Source organism: Ammodytes marinus, assembly GCF_949987685.1.
Source record: "Ammodytes marinus genome assembly, chromosome: 18".
Classification (NCBI taxonomy): Eukaryota; Metazoa; Chordata; class Actinopteri; order Uranoscopiformes; family Ammodytidae; genus Ammodytes; species Ammodytes marinus.
The window spans coordinates 11,359,739-11,379,918 of record NC_137222.1 but is presented as its reverse complement, the minus strand read 5'-3'; the positions used below and the strand labels follow the sequence as shown (position 1 = coordinate 11,379,918).

General features: G+C 40.3%; 1 protein-coding gene across 1 annotated transcript; it reads right to left on the bottom strand.

The window, feature by feature from the left end:
* Window positions 1-119: 119 nt before the first annotated feature.
* On the bottom strand, window positions 120-13,241 carry rab14l (RAB14, member RAS oncogene family, like). The gene is made up of 8 exons (XM_080046477.1): window positions 13,128-13,241; window positions 8,194-8,252; window positions 7,106-7,159; window positions 6,202-6,379; window positions 4,470-4,536; window positions 3,152-3,239; window positions 2,650-2,680; window positions 120-2,546 (listed from the first exon to the last, which is right to left on the bottom strand). The coding sequence occupies exons 2-8, from the start codon at window positions 8,243-8,245 to the stop codon at window positions 2,369-2,371; spliced, it is 648 nt and encodes a 215-aa protein (XP_079902603.1). The 5' UTR covers window positions 8,246-8,252; window positions 13,128-13,241; the 3' UTR covers window positions 120-2,368.
* Between the last annotated feature and the right edge of the window lie 6,939 nt (window positions 13,242-20,180).

Genomic DNA, 20,180 nt, shown 5'->3' with positions numbered 1-20,180 from the left:
AATACATTAACGGGTCTAGTGATTGTTCAACACGTGTGAGTTAAAATTCAACCTTTTAATCCCAGGCTGTTCATTAAAGCATGCTTCTGTAGAAGCAACATATCAAAAAAACACACAGCAACAGGTTATGTATAATTTATTTTTTCTGTCTAGAGTATTTTGTCATTAAAATCAAAATGTCAACATTTTTAAAATCATATACACTCAAGAACGCATTTAAATGTTAGCACAGCTCCTTAAAAATTTATACATATGTACTTTTTTTGTACTTGTGGACAGACAAAAGCAGGAAGTGGTCACTCAGACTGCAAAGAGAGGTGGGACACAGGAAAAAGGAAAACCTAGCCCACCAACTTCCCACAATTAGAAACCAATCCCCATTCACCAAAAGTTAAGACAGTGACATAGGCCCCTCCCATGGCAAGGAGCAATGATGGGGTGGAAAAAAAGAAAACAGAATATAAACAAAAGTGCCCCATTCTCCACTCCTTACAGAAATGAGAGGAACCAAAGTTTTGCGGACATAAATACTTGTTTGCACATCATCTCGATCCCCTTCCTCTCCCCCTCAACGACAGGTTCAGTAGTGTGCAGAAGGGGTGGTTTGGGGGTGTCTAGGTGTCTGTCCTTTACATACATTTATTAATAGAAACTATGTTACAGAATTTCCCAAGCATGAATTACAGGCAACCCACTAGCACGTCAACTGTACAGATCTTGGCAGAGCCAGCAAATAAAATTCTAAATCCCAAGTAGCGATGTCATCACCAATAGTTAAGAAGCAATATATACAGCTGTCCAATCAGGGAATCACTCTATGGTACAGAAAATTTCACTGTGTTTCAGGGGAGGAGGGAGGGCATGCTGCTTGGTGTTGTATTATACAAGGCAGAAGAACAACCGCCCAAATTAACAAAGATCAGCTCTTCAGTGCAGCACTTGAGATAAAGGAGTGTTGACAGTTTTGTTTTTACATCTGAATAATAAAGATGTGGGCTTAAGACCATGCTGCTGAAACTTGACCATTTGAGAGTTTGACCAGGCGAGCCACCACGTGTTATAAGGTTATTCGCCAGTAAAATGCAGTAATTCTTCTAAAAGAGTGAATTCATTGAATCGGGGTGAGTCCCAATAGCCTTGTGAAGAGCGAGTGCTGCAACACGATAAAAATGAAAGAGTAGTCACATTAATTAGAATAAGGCAACAAACAATGACAGAAATGCTGGTAAAGACAGACTCTGTTGATATGACCTGGGGAAGGAGTTTTGGGGATGATACGGGTGATGAGAGGGAGAGCTGGTGCAAAGAAACTGATGTGAATTCATTTATCAAAAACAAAAAGCGTTTCTTTTGTAAAAGTGTTATTCTAAACTTAGTCAAAAGAAACTCCCATCCGACTTCTTAACACACAGGTACTCACAAAACACACAGACGAGCTGGAAAACACCGACTGTCCCTCCCTGTGATATATCTCCAGAGTAAAGATTGAGGAATAATTCCTGTATTTTTCTTAATGTTTCTCTTCCTCTCTCCTGAGAACATCAGGGTTACCAAATCTGGCCAAGGAACTCACTTTTTGCAGAGCAGCACGGAAAACAGAAACAAAAGCCACAAGCCGGTTTGAATCCTGCAGAAAAAGCTCTCGGCTACAACATTCTTCGACGCACACTTAAGAGCCTCTATTTGTGTGGCGGCATGATACATGACCTCATTGCCTTCACTGTCCCATCCCACAAATATTAAGAGTGAGTGAAATATCACACCTCGATAAATTGCTGGATTGGTTTACAATGCGGGAGAGGCGTCGTAAATTTGGGAATAGAATTGGGTCCGATTCATACAGAACTGATCAGTGGTGGATGAAACTTAATGCAGTGTTTAAATGTCAGATATAGCTATAAAACCTGACGTAAAAAAACAGTCTTGGTTTATCATTATCGTGTGAACGTTACATCTATGTAAAGTGTCAGTAACCCGTGTAATGTGTGGTGGCGTCTACGATTCTATGACGGGGGGTGAACCTACACTGAATGGTGCAATAAGAGTGGAGGGGAGCGAAAGAGGAGAGGTATGGGACGACAACACAGAGTGACAGAGTTTAAAGAGGGAGAGTGAGACAGAAAGAAAGGGAGACAGGCGAAGAGGAGGAGGGGGAGAGATGTAGTCCACACAGCCCAGCTCAGTCTGGCCCCAGTCGATTATCCAATCCTCTGTTCCTTCCTTCCGCGGCCCTGCTGCAGTGCATTGTGGGCTGACGGTGGATGGACGTACGGATGTGGAGGAATGGATGGTTTATGGAGGCAGGACACAAAGAGAGTGAGAGAGAGATAATGGGGGGGAAGGAGGATGAAGGGGGTTTGCTTGGTCATTAGCAGCCGCAGCCTTCCCTCTGGGGCTGTGGTTCGCTGGTTAATCGGCCGCCCTGAGGGGCAGACGGCTTGTGCTGGACCCCCGACTCGGCGGCATTCAGGTCCAGGCTGCCATCTTGGATGTTCTGGTAGATCTTCTTGGCGGCTTCCAGGAAGGCATCCTCCACGTTTTCGCCTCTGAACAACAGAGCATTAAAACACAACGGTGAATAAGGAGGGTGATGGGGAGAATATAAGCAAAGGGATATTTCACGTTCTGGCTGAAGTTAGGCAGACTTACGTTTTTGCGCTGGCTTCCAGAAACAGCAGACCTTTAGAACATAAAACAAGGACAGAGTCAGTAAAACATTTGGTTTAAGCTCAAATACCCTGAATACCGAGCTCTCATTCGCAGTCTTTTTAATAAATATTTCAGCTCACTTAATCTCTTAAATCATCTTCTCATAGTTACTGCCTTAGCAAATATAAATAAAGGATATTAATATCTCCTTCTGTGTCTAGAAATCCACCACAAGGGCTTCCAATTGTAAACATTCTGAAATGAATACAAGGGCAAAATATTTGGACATTTGGTAGGGATAAATGTGATTGTTTTGTTGAAATTGATGGAGTGGTCACAGTTTTGGAAGACATCTTGCCAGATAAAGTTTGAGAGTATTGTGATTGGTTAATACAATGCAGAGTTAAAGAGACACAATGGTGAAATATAAAGGGAAACCATTTCTCCACATAAAACCCTCTTTCCATTGTTCCAAACATGTGCTGTTGTGTGTCTGGCTCACCGTTCTCCTCAGCAAACTGCTTGGCTTCCTCATATGTGACGTCCCTCTGGGCCTCCAGGTCGGCTTTGTTTCCTATGAGAATGATCACCTGAGAATACAGAGACAGGAAGAATCAGACAGTGTGCTGGACAGTATGTTCTCTCAAGGAGAAAATGTCTTATGAGAAAGCCAAAGGCAGTGTAAGAGGACTGTTCCTAAAGCAGTTGATAAAACTCCCACCCCCACATTAGCACACTCGACACTGCTCCTAGCAACTGTGATGTAATTAGACGTGTAATGTACTGATGTAATGTAATGAGCTTCCTTGTTATAGCAGTAACAGACTCTCCAAAGACTCTTCTGAAACGTCTGCATGTTCCACATAAATTATTCATGTTCCTTTCGCCCATTTTTTCTGTTTTATTTCAGAATTTCTCCCGTGTTAGCATCTAATGGAAAAGCAATATTTTCCACAAACATACATAGTGGTGTAAATTCTACTGTGCGATTGCAGTGTGTTTCAAATTATTCCACTACATAAAAAAGAAGGCCGTAGGCAGTGTAATTAGGGCTGATTTGAAAGAGCTGCATTTTAGAAGCTCTTGCTAAATTCCAAAGGAGTCTTCCATAACTCTTGTTTTTCTTCAGATGTCAGTCAAATGATCAAATAATGTGTTCATTATGTTTCTCATCTCCAACAACAACAACAACAACAGGAAGCAGGAACACATGTTGAGCACAAACCATGACCAGACAACAACACTGCCACCGCATGGTTGTTTCAAGATACTTAGTGGAAAACAGCTTAGCCAATTTCTATTCTCGGAGCACTATTTTGTTACTGTAAAGTGGCGGGAGAAAAAAAACACCACGCAACCTCATTATCACATATCGTTATTATACCATATCCATAGTAATGTTTACTTAGTTGTCATATTTATACATTCATGTGTAGTAAAATAACTTGTTATAAATAAACACTAAAAACATTTTTTTATTTCATGCTGCAAACCTGGAGTGGGGGTGACATTGCCGAAAACACACTTGTGAGTAACAAATGAAAGCATGTGTGATCATTATTTATCATATTTTCCAAGAAAATCCAATTCAAGAAATGGAAAGGGCTCTGTGCCTTAAAACAGGCTCAAGGGAGGAAGAGGGAGGATGACACGAGGGAAATGAATCAGTGGCAATGACAACTGGCGTATAATACAAATAAAGTAACACAGCAGTGGGTATGAAGAAGGGAATTTGTAATCTGCAGGGACATAAATGCAAAAGACACCAATGAATAATTCCAGTACGCCAAGTAAAACAATACATCAATGTGTAGACTTACAGTATTGGGGTTGGTGAGGTTTCTGGCGTCAGTCAGCCAGCTGCTAAGGTGGTTGTACGTGCTTCTCCTGCATGAAATCAACAGAGGGGCAGAGGTTACTATGACAACAGGCAAAGACTTCACTTTGTGCCATCTGATGAGGGATCAGGAAAAAAAGCCTGCAGCTGCTACATCTTAAGGACTGTTCAACAACAAAGCAGGATAATATCATGAGGTGAATAATCTAGGTTTATATACACGCTTTAAAATGGATATTTTTAATTTATTACGCACATGTGAAACACAAAAACCTCTGTTCAACAAAAAAACTTTTTTTATTTTTGTTAAGATATTTTTTGGGAATTTTTATGCTTTATTGATAGTGTAGAGACAGAGTTGAAATGGGGCAGAGAGGGGAGTGACATGCGACCGAGAATCTTTTTGTAGGAAATTGACAATACTGTAACTATCCCCATTGCCAAGTAACTTCTTCCAAGGAACAAGCCTAATCTACAACTTCCAATACGGCAGACAAAAATACCTGGAGCTCACTGCACTGACACACTTCATCCTGAACACTAGACTGGACCATATGATACATAATATACAGTCCCCTCCATAAGTATCGGAACAGTGAGGCCAATTCCTTTATTTTAGCTGTAGACTGGAAACATTTGGGTTTGGGTTTGACAAACCCAAATGTTTGTCAAACCCGCGGGCCAATGGCTGATTTGTGGTTCTCAAAGTGCGGGCTGCACTTTGAGAACCACTGATGTAAACAGAACCACTGATGTAAACAGTTCATATTAGCTTTTTTTTCAGTCAAACACTGTTTCTGTGGCCCTTGGGGGCCTTACTGGAGTTGGGTGTGGTGTGGATAGACATTCCACACATGGAACTGTTTATTTAGCAGGCCGCTGATACCATCTAACAGTTTAGGCAAGGTCAGACACACGCTATAAGAGAAATTGAACTGTTTGTTTTGAGGGAGTCTGTAGGGGATGACTGCACTTATCAGATGCTTTAGCTTCCTCTTACATACACGTTTAAATAAAACACTGAAAAGTTATGCAGACATCACATAAAGCTTTGTTCTAAAGTTGAGACCATGTAGAGACTAATTCCCACACATAAAAGCTGGGTTTCCATCACCGTGCTTTTATGCGCATTTTGAAGTATTGCTACTGAAAAGGTCGATTGAAACACCATAATCTAAAGAAGAAAAAATTCTCAAATTAGCTAAATGTTTTTACTTGTGCTTGAGGTGGTTTTTACTTGTGTGAAAGATAATTAATGCCCAAACTGAAGAAACACATTTGTCGAATAATTGTGACGTAGCAAACAAATAAAACACTTGACTGATCGGCTATTTCTGCTCCGCTGTATTGCCCTTCCTGCTGCTGCGTGCATCATATTCTCTGCATCACGTCCTCGTCCCTGGATAGCGATTAGCTAATCCTAGCGTCATTGAAAGGGCAATCAATACTTGCCTAATAGAAACCAATTCCTGCAGACCTCTCTCCCCGTTTGCTTTGTTGTGTACAGTTTGTAACTACAACTCATTCTACTTTTTATCATGTCACGGTACGTTGACTACCACCAAAACTAGTGTAGTTTATCCGCTCCAACCACTTGATGGAAACGCACCTATTTCGCATTTCTTTTAATTTTATGCAAACTTAAAATAAATAAATAAAAAAAAAAAAAAAAAATCCCTTAACATGTGTATGGAAACATCCCAAGCCTCCTGTACCTGGTGATGTCATAGACCATGAGCGCCCCTGCGGCTCCGCGGTAATAGGAGCGGGTGACGGCCCTGAAGCGCTCCTGTCCCGCCGTGTCCCATATCTGCAGCTTGATCTTCTGGCCGCTCACCTCGATTATCCGCGTCCCAAACTCCACACCAATCGTATGGGGGCAGTCAGCCATGACTGGGGAGAGGAAGGGGAGGTTACTTTGAGTCTAGTTCCCGTCTTTGTGTAATTTAGTTTTTTTCTTTCGCCATTTTATACCCTCAGTGCTCATACATTTGACATTTCATCTTATTTAGGTTGGAAAAAGAGAAAGATGTAAAATGTGATGGGAAGTGTGTTAAACTTTTCCTTCCTTTATCAGGTAGATACAAGTTACAACTTGTGCCTCATTTAAGCTTACAATATTAATGTGGTAATACATATTTTGTGAACACGTGCGTCGTGGTCACAAACACCTCATCTCCATTGTAAGCAGGCAGCAGGTGCATCGATAAATCACTCATTCTAACCACAGTTTTCCGAATCTAAAGTATCAACAACCAGAAAGCGGCAAATTTCCTTAAAACTGACAGTGAAAAGCCTTTTACTAAACCACCCCAGTGTGTGTCTCCGTGTGTGTCTGCAGGATGTGATGTGGAGACTGAATGAGGAACACAGCATCTGGCTTGTTAATAGCAGCACTAAACTAAACGGAGCTGAATGGTAATGGGAGGCTGCAGCTGACTGCAACCCAGAAGAAGAGTCTCTCACTGTTGAGCGCACACTCGACTTCTGTGCCGCTCGTTTCCGCTAGGCGTAGAAGAAATCTAAAGCCATTAACGCACTCCAGTTCAACCTGGCAACCTTACATACACCGAGGCACAAGCACGGACGGAAAAGAGCCAAGATCGGAGCGGCACTTACATTTCTTTTCTGTGAACTGGTGAAGCAAGCATGACTTCCCTACCCCCATGTCCCCTGTAGAGAGAGACAGAGAGAAACTCAGGTCAGTCAAGGAAAAAAGAATAACAACAAATCTCTATTTAAGCCTGCAGTGTTGCCCCTATGCATGATGTAGTAGCCCCTCAATGACAGTCAGCGACAATACTTAAAATTGTATGTGAAGCGGTGATAGACAGAAAGATTAGAACCAAGGACAGCCCATGTTATATTTGACATTACATGTTTCTACTCATTTTGACACTAATGGTGCATTTGTTTTTTGCCTTGATCCCTAAAGTGTAATAGGTGTAAAAAAATAAAAATAAAACTAAAGCATAAGCCCAAATAAAGTAGCAAGTCACTATCTCTCCAAGGCTATTGTAGACTTATCCACAAACACCTTTAAGATCCAAGCTGAGTGTCAACTTGGAGTCAGGCTGTTTCAGGTTTCACAGAGGAAGGTAAATAGCCTGGAGCATTGGGTGTGTTTGTTTATGTTATGAATGTCTGTAAATGTATATATACACAAGACAAGTAAATGTGAAAGCAATATGTGCACTTCAGATTGAGAAAAATGTCAGCAAAAGAGGAACAGAATTGTAACGGGGGGAAAGGCATTTAAAATTACATGACACATTTGCACTGTAAAATGCATTGATAAGATGCATAGACTAGAGTAGTATGGCATTAAAATATTAGTCATTGATTCTGAAAAAAGAATTGACATTGACTACAAGAGGAATAACAATCATAGGCTTTCTTTGACTAATGCATTAGTTACATTTAATTCTAACCAAGTCAAGATGTGTGTCTAGTTTAGCTGTCAGCAGATAAAGGCAATCACGCAGATACATATCTCCTAATGTCACTAGTTCTAAAATGGACCACAATTAACATTCTAAGACATGTTGGATCTACTCAGTGTGTCAACTAGCGTACAGTATACAGAAATAGATTCAGGTGATCGTTATAGGGATACATCAATAGACTGAATTGCTCCCAAAAGGCTCATCAACATGGCTCTCTGGAGAGACTCAACACTCCCGTGCTCATTGGCATCGCTGACTTACCAATAATGATGTATTTGAAAATGTAGGAGTAGTTGTACGGTGCGGTGGCCATTGTGGCTCTGAAAGAGAAAAGAGGAAGACGTTTAGGCACTTTAACTTTCAGCGAGGGCAATTCGCCGTTTTCCTACTAAGACATGTTCAGGTAATGCAAACACAGTGTTGATTACAAAGAACAAATTTATTATTTTACACTGTATAGTCCAGTGACAACAAATTGAGTAATTAATCAATCATATTATGAAATTATAAATATAGCACATCAATGTAAGCAAGTATAACCTTGTTGATGATAATACATAAGCTTGAATAAAACTCAATATCATATATGACTGCTTCAGATAATCATCAGCAAATTTGCTTCCTATTAAAATTCCCATGATGCGACAGCTTTGACCGTACAAAGAAAAACTAAAATGAAACTGAACACTAATACTTATTCATGTAGTTGGTCAACTAGAAGGTGCCATGACTGCACTTCCTACACACTACATATTTCTGCCTACATTTATCAAATGCAGAAAAAATAACAGCCATGGCATGTACTGACACAGTGCTTGACATTGGGTCTTTGAATGTAAAAGCATCCTTTCCTCTTTTGTCAACCTCATCAGCAATCATAATGAGCACTGATTTGTTTCATTGAATCCTTTCTTTCTACAACCCTTTACTGATCAATGGGGTCAGTTACTGGTAAGACTGTATTTCAGGAGCATTACCCCTTAGTCGTCCTTCGTTGATGAAATATGTCAGACCTCAAAGCTCATACAACCTTTCACATGCTGCACCAATGTTCACTTGGCTTGAGGGGAAAAGTGTGTTATTGTTGTTATTGTGGATATTTCACTGGGCCAAAGTGTCATTTTCTTTAACAACCTAGTACAGACCAAAACATTTCCAGTCTTACAAAATCCAATCCAGCAACAATGTGACAACCATTAAGTACACTGTATTATTATTAAATACACTGTATGCAGCGATTTTGAATACTCTATCTACACTTCAGAGGCTCACAAAGAATTACAGCAGCCATTAAAGTTAAATTGATGACACTGGACCAAGTCGGTCTATAACTAAACAGTGTGGCACTTACATGTACACACCTCCAGCATCACAGGCTCAGAGCTAGACTAAAAATAACCATGACACCTATGTGATACCAAGCGATGTTTCATTGTTCACACTCCACTCACAGTATAGACAAAGCTTGCAGGAAAAAGCCATTAGTTTTACCAAATGGTGAACATGTACAGATTTGTTCATGAATAAATAAATGGCTCATGTATGAAATCTATGAAGCTGCTTAAGAAATAAGGCAGTTTTCCTCATGTAAAATACCACTGTAAAATAAATGTTTGACACAAATGCCATCTCCTGACATCAAGTTGTTGTTCTTTAAAAAGGTGTGCTGAAAAAAGGCTGATTTTTAAATCTGTATCAAGGTGCGGTTGTACAGTATATCTGCTGTAGTAGAGAAGTAAATAATTCAGGCTTGATAATGATCAGGAGCATGATCATTCTTCAGCAACCTGATGGGTTCTATGTCCCTGCCAAAGATAGTCTTTCTTAAACCAGCGCCTTTCTCTGATACGCAGCTCAGTGAAAACTGTGCTTCAGTTAAAGCATTTCCTGGAAACTGAAATCAGTGTGCTAGATCAGAGCCTAGTGCTGCTGGTGTCAATGCTTACACTTCTGCATCTGCAGTTCAGTGGTCACGTCTGACTGGGGAGATTAGTGCGGAGAGAAGAAATATGGATATGATATGAGGAATGAAGATACAACAGGCGAGTTAAAATAAAAGGTTTAGGAAACAGGGATGAAAAAGGGTTCAGATAAAAGGAGTAGACTTTCAGTAGCGTATGAAAATGGACTAAGTTTTATAAAGAGGATTGAAGATGCTTAGTTGTGAGACAAGAAATGTTAAGGACATGCAAGGCTACGTATGCCTCGTTTCCACCGAGTAGAGCGGGTCGAGTCGGAGCGGCTCAGAGCGGGACAGTGCGCTTTTAAGAATCTCTGTGGTGTTTCCACCGCCGACCCTGCCCTTACTGGTAGGGCGGGGTTTAGGCTGGACTGCGATAGCCGCCGCCAGAATAGTATCGGGCTGTGGAACAACTGTGGTCAAGCCAGCGGTCTCTCGTTTTTGCTTGGTCAAACCAGCCGCTTCTTTATTTATTCCCCCCGTGTTGTGAGCGTATTACGCCGGAAATGCACAGAGACGGCTCGGTGCAGAAGTGACTACACACAGCGGAAATGATTCTTTCGACCAATCAAGTAGCTCCACCTTTTTGGCACCCTTTCAGACGCGTAGGAGTACCGAAAATAGGAGCGGCTTAGAGCGGTTAGGCTCGCTTATATCATTACCCTACCCAACTTTTGGCAAATTAAAAGACAAAATAACCGGACCGAACCGCTCTACTAGGTGGAAACGAGGCATTAGCTCAGGTTAATTCAGGTCAATGTTTCACTTAAACGCTGCTGTTTTAGGTGGTGGAAGAATGTACTAGAAAACTGATGCCTGTAAACATCACAAAAGAAGAGTTGACTTCTGTGCAGAATCAGATTTGATTTATATGAACATAAATAATAGATAAAACTAAAAGAAATCTAAAAGTATTTTTCTGCATTTTTAATTCCCTAAAGAAAAACAAAACAGAACTTTTGATAGCAAAAGCTGCAGCATGCTTTTCATTTTAAACTATGTAAACAAATCCAGATATAAGATCAGGCTGTGACTGTTTTTGTTTATGGCCCGAGAAAAGACTTGGCTCACACTGTCCCCCACAAGCTCTGCAACCTGACCTGACATTTGGTGATTGCTCAGGCTAACACCAACTTGCTAACTGAAGTGGAAAGCACCCTGTATGAACTTTCTATGTGATCCTAATACACTGCTATCCACCTTATAAATAGATAGTTAGATTTAGATATTTATAGATAGATATAATAAATATCCACCTATTGAGTTAAACATATGAATTAGTTTGATACCACAATACTCACAACAGTACACTTCTCTCACAAGCTTCTTACACTTAAGTGCTACTTTTCTGATTTCAAAGATGACACTAGTTTAGTTTCACATTCTTCCCAAATTCCTTCTAATTGTACTGAAACCATTAACAACTCAGCCAATTATACCATGACTTTTAAAATCCTAGAGTAACATCTGAGGGCATTTTTCCAGGCCATGTCACATGGCTCTCATGTGGTTTCCAGGGCTGTGGAAGGTAAGCCATTAGACAAGGTAGGTATCCTGACCCAAACCAGTGTAAAATGTGATTTTACTGTGATAACCACCTTCCTTTTTCAGCTTCTTGTGCTTGTTACGTAGAAATAAACCCCTTGAGTAGCCATCAAGGAAAAGGCGAGACAAGACCATGTGACCAAACTGCAGCCTCAGCACTTCTCATCACTCTCCAACACACTGAATCTTTTTCCTGTGAAATACGGTCACTGCCTTTGACTTCTCTAAACAGCCGCTTCCCATAGAGGGAAGGATGGACGTCCGAATGGCTAACTCCAATCACCAAACAGGAAATCATGACATATACATTGTCCTAGTGCCTCCATGACGTTCAGGCCCACCAAATCATGTGACTCCTTTCAAGCACTAAAAACAATATGAGATCATCACTAACAGGAAAGACAGACACTATAACAATGCATACAAATCATATCGATTTGTGAATATTTATCATTTATATGATTACATAAAATCAACACAAAAAATATGAAGTAACGTTGTTATTCAAGTTTAAGACCAAGCCTGCCAGTACAGAGAGTGCATTGGCATTAAAGCTAAAATGATGCAGCAATTCTGGTTGGATAGAAGCATATCTTCCGGTGGGGGGAATGACACTTATTATACCTACAAAAGGGTCTACTTTGTAGTAGCCGACTTCCGCTTTTAAACTACTCACATCTATTGTTGGGGAAAAGCAAAGCCAAAGAAGAGGCTAACTCACTGTTGGCTAAGGTAATATCAGACCTTATATGCAACGATGCACTACAGATAACCATGGTACCTCTTCTACACAAAAAAAATAAATAAACACCGAATTAAAAGAGGTGGTATTGCATATTATGCAAATCAAAACAACCCCCAGTGCAGGGTCTGTTGTTAACGCTTTAATTTGACACTGTAACGCTTGATCCACGACGACTGTGGCTAGCTTAGCTTAACAACCGGCAAAGTGACAGCGTCGTTCTGGTTATTTCTCCATCAGTTCGCTAAGAAAAGGCAAGCGACGATACTAAGCGACCTTTAAGACACAACACCTGACTTGCTCTTAGATAATAGCTACGTGATCGTGTCCGATAACAGTCACGGCCCTAAATGAGCTATGTTGACAGCCAAGTTTGCGTTAGCTGGTTGCCTGCTTGCTGACATCAGTGGCTGTGTACTGTATTGACAACAGATTTTAAACAAAATGAAAAGCAGAACGTGCAAGTCGGCTGCCTCAATTAACAGACAATCGAGTCAAAGTCATCTAATTAGTATATTTAGATTGGCTTACGGATAATTTCTCAAAAGCCACAATACACCAACTAACGCCAGCTAGTGATAGCATTAGCTGGCTAGTTTGCCAGCTAGCTGCAAATGGTTGGATTATGGCAGCTATACGTAGCTTACTCAGCTTGTCAACATATATTCAGTCGACGCTGAGCTAGACATTTCTCGCCTACAGTGGTATTCTCTAACAGCGTTAAAGCCAATATCTCCTATTTTCTGGAACCAAATGACAAACACAAACCTAGAGTTAGCCGTCTGTTAGCTAGCGTCGTTACCTTGCCAATTAGCCGACTCCCGGCTAACACAGGCTCGAAACCTGCTCCAACGGTTTCTTATTGTAAATACCAGTGGCTCTACGTTTATCACACATTATGCACGTGTGTATGAATGCGTACATGTGTTTTCTCTTTTCTGTCCTTACCAGAAAGTAGGTATTTTCAGCGCTGTGTTCTTGAGCTGCTCAAAAGAGGAATGCAGGTTATCCTGGCTCAAGTCTATCCAAGATGGCTGCTCACGGCACAGGGTTTCCTCCGCTGTATACAATGGGCTTCTGGGACAAAGAGCATCGTATGCGGCGATTTGCGGTGTGTGCACCAATGACGTGCGCTGTTTCAGTGGAAGGGAACCTCACCTGCACCTGCACAGGTGTAAACATGCACACTGTGGTCCATATTCAAAGAAAATAGGTCTAGGCCTACATAACCGAATAATGTAAAATAAAGTTACAATGTCACCATTGCATCGAACTTTACAAATGCAGAACTATAACACCAGGCTATAATCAATTAGCACATTTGCCTATGGGTTGAAAGCAATAGCACCATGGTTGACAGATGCAAATAATAATTTCGCTTCATATTAAGATCCATATTAAAAATTTAATTAAATAATAGGCCTACCATTTTAGTAGCCTACCTTTGTCTGTTTCTAAAATATTAAATAAAATCCTCTCGAGATTCTTGAAATGTGTAACATGGACAACATTAAGCATAAGAGGGGCTATGCTTTATAAACATTTTGTGCTTGACATGTTCTGCCCAATTAACGTCCTTGCATAGGACGGAATTTCTGCTCCAGTGCTTCTTTTGCTTTTCTGTGGCCGCACGTTTACTGTGATTGTGTAGAATGCTGCGGGTTTAACGTAGCCTAGATGTTTTGTAGGCCTAGGCTATATGACAGGTTTAAGATAAACAAAACATACAGTCTAGGCCTGATGAAAAACCTTTTAAAAATGTAATTTAATACGGTTGAATATTAGTTTAACACCTTCTATCGCACCTACATCACATTATGTTTTTTTCAATTATATTTAGTGTTAAAAATAGGTTATTTTTTCACGGTTTAAAATAATTCTCATGAAATGATATGTACCACAAGTGATTTCAGTTTGCTCTGTTTATGTGATATTCATGGTGTGTCTTGGTATAAAAAAAGCAGAGTTCAAATAATTTTTCTTTTCAAAAATATGAAACATTTTATTACATAATTGACAACATTACATGCTTTCACTGTACAACATGTCATACATTCCTACATAAAAACCACATGCATTGTGCTTTCCCAAGCTTAGCTTGGAGAACTTGTAATCAAACTAAAGAAATATCTTTAATTAAAGTAAATAGCCTGTGACTTCAAAAGAACCTATACTGCACACAAATGTTTTGATCTTGAGAAAGATAATGAACTCATTATAACAGATAAAAGAGATGTATGTCTTACTGTGGATGTACGCCTTTAAAAAACACAGTGTGAATCTGCATTACTGATACAAGGTGTCTTTACTGAAAGATTTTTATGAACTGACATTATAATTCCTATTAACTTCTCTGTCCATCATTGCAACACATGTCCAATAATGACATTTTCACTGAACTTCAAGCTACATGGAGTAAGTATGTGATTTATAAATTCTCTGGTGCTTTCATCAGTTTAGAATCTAAACTAATCAAAATAATTATACATCTAAACTTTAGATGTATAATTATTTTGATCAAACAGATTCACAAGGTGTAAGTCTGTAAGTCCAAGCTAACAGTGTGACAACAGCTCAAGGTGCTCACCATGACACCACAGCCACTGAGTAAAACTGTCCTTCAGCCCTAAACATAAGCAGCTAAGAGATGAGATGAGTCACTTATTTAAAATATTTTCTCCCATAGTCCACTGGTGTTTCTTTCAGGATGGACTCCATCCATATCACAACCACATCCTCAGCAGCAAGAGGCTGAGCAGCGGACAGATGTAGTGGAGTGTGCTTGGATGCCACGAGGGGGCGCTGTTACATAGGTCTGAGGCACAGCAGTGGATGCGCACCCCTGGCAGCTCTTGTTGCTGGCAGTGTCGAGATGTGGCACAACCACTGGTTAGGACAATACCCAGGGCTGCTGGAGGGACGGAAAGGGAAGACAGTCAGTCAGGTAAGAGTGACGAGCTGGTGTTTGGCTCAGCAATAAGAAGGGGGGTAAAAAGCACAAGTAAGCACCAAATACTGCAAGCGTGTAATGAGTAAGACATTTAGAAGCCTTAAAGGCGCACACTCCACAGGATATGTCTTCACAGCTGAGAAACCAATTCCTCTTACAAATAGAACATTTTGTACTCTTTTATGCAGTAAAAGAAAACCTAGTATTGGCACAAATTAGAGTATTTTAAGAAGTCTGCATTCAAAACCTTTATTATCTTTGTTTTAACAAGGGAAATACTGACAGAATATACAAAACAAAGTATATTTTAGCACACTGGTGAAACCTGTCAAACCTAAATCTTAATCCATGTATGCGAGAGCTGCAAATCCACAGGAGATTCTCTCACTTCTGTCTTAAATTAAAAGCCTTGTAATGACGAATAGCCCTCCAATAATGTCTGTAACACAGTTTGATTGTCACCTCAGCTTTTCTTTCCTTTTCTTTAACTAAAGTCATGAGATTTTACCAATCACCTTCTTGCACCTGACAACACTTCTGCTATTTATATTTGTATCTCCTTTAAGACAAATAGCAACCAGACATCCCCGGACACAGGGAGCTCAGATCTATCTGCTATTATAAAGCAGAAAACAAAGAGTAATCAGCTCTTCTATATGGGGGAAGCAGGGCCAACCTGAAAAAATTAACCCAGCTCCTTCATTTTTCTTTCACCTTCACAGTTATAGTGGAGGCCGATAAATGAGAAGAGCCGTGTATGGTCAGGGTTTGGGCTGGGGACAGATGTCGTAAACCTGATGGGAAAAAAGGGACTACAACTTTAAGACAATTCTGGAATTTCACCAGCATCTGTTAGATTTGGATTTTTGGTGGGGTCACATTAAGATTAACATGCTGTTTGGCCACAGTTTACCACGAGACAGCGCCTCAAGATTTTGAAAAAGGTGCTTGTCACACAGACAGTGCCTGATGGGCTGCTGTCAGCCCTCTTGTCTGAGCTTGCAGTTTTTTTTCTGAGCAAACGGACAAGGTGCCTCATCATCAGCCCTTTCAGCACGAGTGAGCCGAGTTAGGCGCCAATCAAAGGAACAGCTGGATTGTCCACGCTTCTCTGGATATCAGCAGAACGACTCATCTGAGCACCGCTGTCCTGTCGCGGCTGTCCACATCCTCCATTTGACTTAACATCAAACAATGAATGACTTCTAATGTACTCAGCAAAGCACACCGAAGCAGGGGGTTATGTAACTATCCCCGGCGCAAGGAGCAATACAATATTCACATCAGCGGACAAACCACATTTACATGAAAGTAGGCCTATGATTAGGGATGATTATGCCAATGTCCAGTGCACGCCAGATTGCATTCATCCTGAATTAATCATCTTCCACCGCATTGTAAATATTCCTATAAAATAAGTATCATACACAGGCACATTGGCTTACTGACTTGGAGAATGAAGAGAGAAGAGGAGAAGAAATTGGGGCCATGTTTCAGATTATAAATGAATATTGTTCATGTATGTATGTAGACTTACTGCTCTCTGTTTTGATGCAGAAACGGTGTTTGAAGCCTTTGTGTGAGTGGGTGCAGGTGAGGACCTCTGGGTTGGAGCAGCCCACGTCCACATACCTCTGGCCCTGGATGATGTTGCAGCCATAGCACTGCAGCCCCTTGACTGCAAGGGAGACATTCAGAACAGTACAGGACAACTTGTTAGGGTGCATCAATTTTAATGATGCTGTAGCCTACCAGCTTCTTTGTGTAAAGCCAATGGAGTCAAGCTATGGAATGGTTAGCGTACACAGACAAAGTAGGATCCCTAATATGCCAAGAAATGTGTTTGCATATACTGTAATGATGGGAAAACTGCACCTTTACAGAACCTGCCCATGCAAAGTGAGGGGATCCACACAGACCTGTTGCTGACCCCTAGGTGCTGCTCATACCACCATTGTGATTATCAATTTATTTAGATTTGATAATGGAAAAGATCAGCCTGAGACAATTGTATGTCAATCATTCAAGAACATTTATCAAGATCGTTGTCCCAGTTTCAATTTGTGACTGTCGCTCCCCTTTGTTGATAAAGTGTGACTGTGTTAAAACCTTAAGTCTAACAGCATCATATGTTACTTATCATTCATATGTAATGTTACTTCAAGTTTTGAGTTCTACATACTGAGACTAAAGAAAAAGTTGTGCTAACTAATTATATATCTTGCCGACATTTTTTTGAAAGTTTTTCAGACAGTTTTAACACAGTTTAATGTTTGAACATGGCTGTCATGGTTCAACATTTTGACCAACTTGTTTATTTTTTCTTATCTGTATCACAGAAAATTCAAAAACTATTATTGTTTAGAATTCTGCCTATAAGCAGAACTCAAAATCTGTAAGAAAGATATAAGTTATCTCAACAAAAGATCATCTGTAGGCTCAAATGTAGGAACTTTTCCTTTAAATTTGAGAGTTTTAGGCGGCCTCAAAACTCAACATTTTTAAAGTGATAAAACTATATAATCGATTAATATATCCTTTTTGGACTTTTTGGTAAATAACAGCAAGCTTACGATACAAGTTGCACCCATACAGCCATTTAACTTCAGCGTGTCTGATTCAAATTTTATAGCAATTTCATTACATCTGCAGACGCAGACTTGCAGCATCCTCGTCCTTCTTCCTGAAGCTACAGTATTCATCACGCTAATTTTAAAGTAGTCCTACAGTAGAAGCGAAGGCAGTGTTTTGCATGGCATTTCAAGAAGAGAAGTACAGTATATCTCAAAGGCATCACAATTCCCTCAAAACATTTCATGTTTCCAACAAGGAACAGGATTTGGAGCTTGATATTTGTTTTCATCTCATCTTGTCAGGACTTGACGGCTCCTTGTTCTTCTCTTCTCTTCTCTTCTCTTCTCTTCTCTTCTCTTCTCTTCTCTTCTCTTCTCTTCTCTTCTCTTCTCTTCTCTTCTCTTCTCTTCTCTTCTCTTCTCTTCTCTTCTCTTCTCTTCTCTTCTCTTCTCTTCTCTTCTCTTCTCTAACTTGTGCTTAAGGGTGACTCACCACCCTCAGTAGTAGTAGTACTGTACACCCCATCCCTGGCTGTCTGGCTGCAGCTCCAGCTTGTGATCTCAAAGCCCCATGTCTACCACTTAGCGCCACTCTTAAGTGGTGGATGCTTCACCACAGGGAAGGACTGGATAGGGACTAAATCAAAGTGCAGTCAGATTACTCAGTGTATGTGACCTAAACACGATCCTTATAGGTTTGGTTTGGTTGGATGGATTTAAAAAAGCATGCCTTTTCAAAAATGATAATGATGCAAAAACTTATATCATCTTTAGTTCCCTCTTTCCCACAGTTTCCCTTTGTCACTCTCAGTATGTCTAAGTCCTTCAAGAAAGTAAGGCTTAGTTTGAACAGAACAAATCCATCAGAGCTTAAACGGATTGTCCGTGGTTTCAGACCACTAACACACCTGAGCCTGACCCACAAAATCCCACACACACAAGATGGAAGAGCAGCTTTGGCTGAAACCAATCCTCCCTCTTTATCTTTGCAAACCTGCGGACTGAGTGTGAGGGCAGAGAGCGGGCGCAAGCCTCTCGCTGCCTCTGCTCTGTTAAATAGCCCACCAAAAGCTCTGATGGAGCTTTCAGGAGCAAACTAATCCAGGGCAAATGCTCTTACAAAAATCACTTTAGAAATCTGCTGGAATCAATGTAAAGCCTCAACAGGGACAGTGAGCACATGCCAGCCTGTCATATTCCCCCTGCTGGTGATACGCCTCGTTGTGTAAGCTCTCATTAATATTGGAGTATTTCATTAGAGCTGGGGAATGGTTGAGGAAATAAACAAGCATGGTCATTTACATTTGGCTAACAACCTGATTTATCAATTCCCTGGGATGTGATGTTGTTACAGGGCGTACTCATGAAACATTGAAAAGCTGCCCGCTGAGAGCATTTGTCAACTGAGGACACATTGGAAAGACATTCAGCTTTCATGGCACAATGTAATTTATTGTAACCAGATCCCCCTCCAGCATGCATAACAAATGTCGTTTAATGCCGTGTATATCAAAACATACTGTGAGCTAAATCTAATTTGATCCATTATTGGTTTAGAACATGTTCTACATGCAAACGTGCAGAGTGGCTTGCAAAGTTCATCTGCATTTCAACCCTGAGCCAATTCTGTCCATAATACAATTATATATAATTCATTTTCCAAAAGCAACATTTTAAGGAGACAGTTGAAAAGAATATGTAACATGAACTGACAAGCAAGAATGCTTTTAAGAATTACAATGAGAACATTTGGATAATATTAAGGGAGGGTTACTACTGCTTGTTATGTCGTATTATGTTTTCTTATGTATTGCTTATTTAAATTTGCTTAATGATTCAGTTTCTTTAGTTTATAATGCACTGCAGTTATATCCACGGGCTATGAGTTGCCTCATCTACCTTTCACGGATGTTGCCCTTTTTTTTTAAATGTCACATCATAAATCGGTCCAGGAGCTCACTTCACCCTCTGGTCTGGAGTTTGGGGATCAGAGGTGATCTGACTCAAACCTAACACTGAGATACGCATGAGGCGAAGCAACAAATCTCAGCACACAAACTCACGCCAGTTTCTTCATGTTTGGTCCCTAGTGAGAGAAAAAAAAGGTTGCAGCCAAGACAACCGACAACAAGCCGGGTCAATGGTTATTGCTCTATAGGGAAATTTTGTCTGCCACCTATGGATCTAACCTCTTGTCGAGGAGCATAGCTTCGAACTCCCAGGTCAATTAGACGCAGAACAAAGGCTTATTGGAATGATCTTTCAACATGGTCGTTCATTATATCAAAATGTGACCTTTTCTCTTGGTTTTAGTGTAGAACATTCATTCACCTATTTTCTATAATTCTACTGCTGTGTTATTTTAATATTTGGCTTAACTTAAATTCCTACAATACTATTCCTGGATGTATTCTGTATTGATTATGTATTATAAATGTATATATTAAAATATATTACCTGTATTGTGTTTTTTTACCT

Excerpts from the sequence above, each read along its gene's own strand:
- rab14l (XM_080046477.1), bottom strand. The coding sequence starts at position 8,245 with ATGGCCACCGCACCGTACAACTACTCCTACATTTTCAAATACATCATT. Across the intron at positions 7,160-8,193 it reads TTTCAAATACATCATTATTG|GGGACATGGGGGTAGGGAAG; the intron begins GTAAGTCAGCGA and ends CTCTCTCTACAG. Across the intron at positions 3,240-4,469 it reads ACCTCACCAACCCCAATACT|GTGATCATTCTCATAGGAAA; the intron begins GTAAGTCTACAC and ends CTGTATTCTCAG.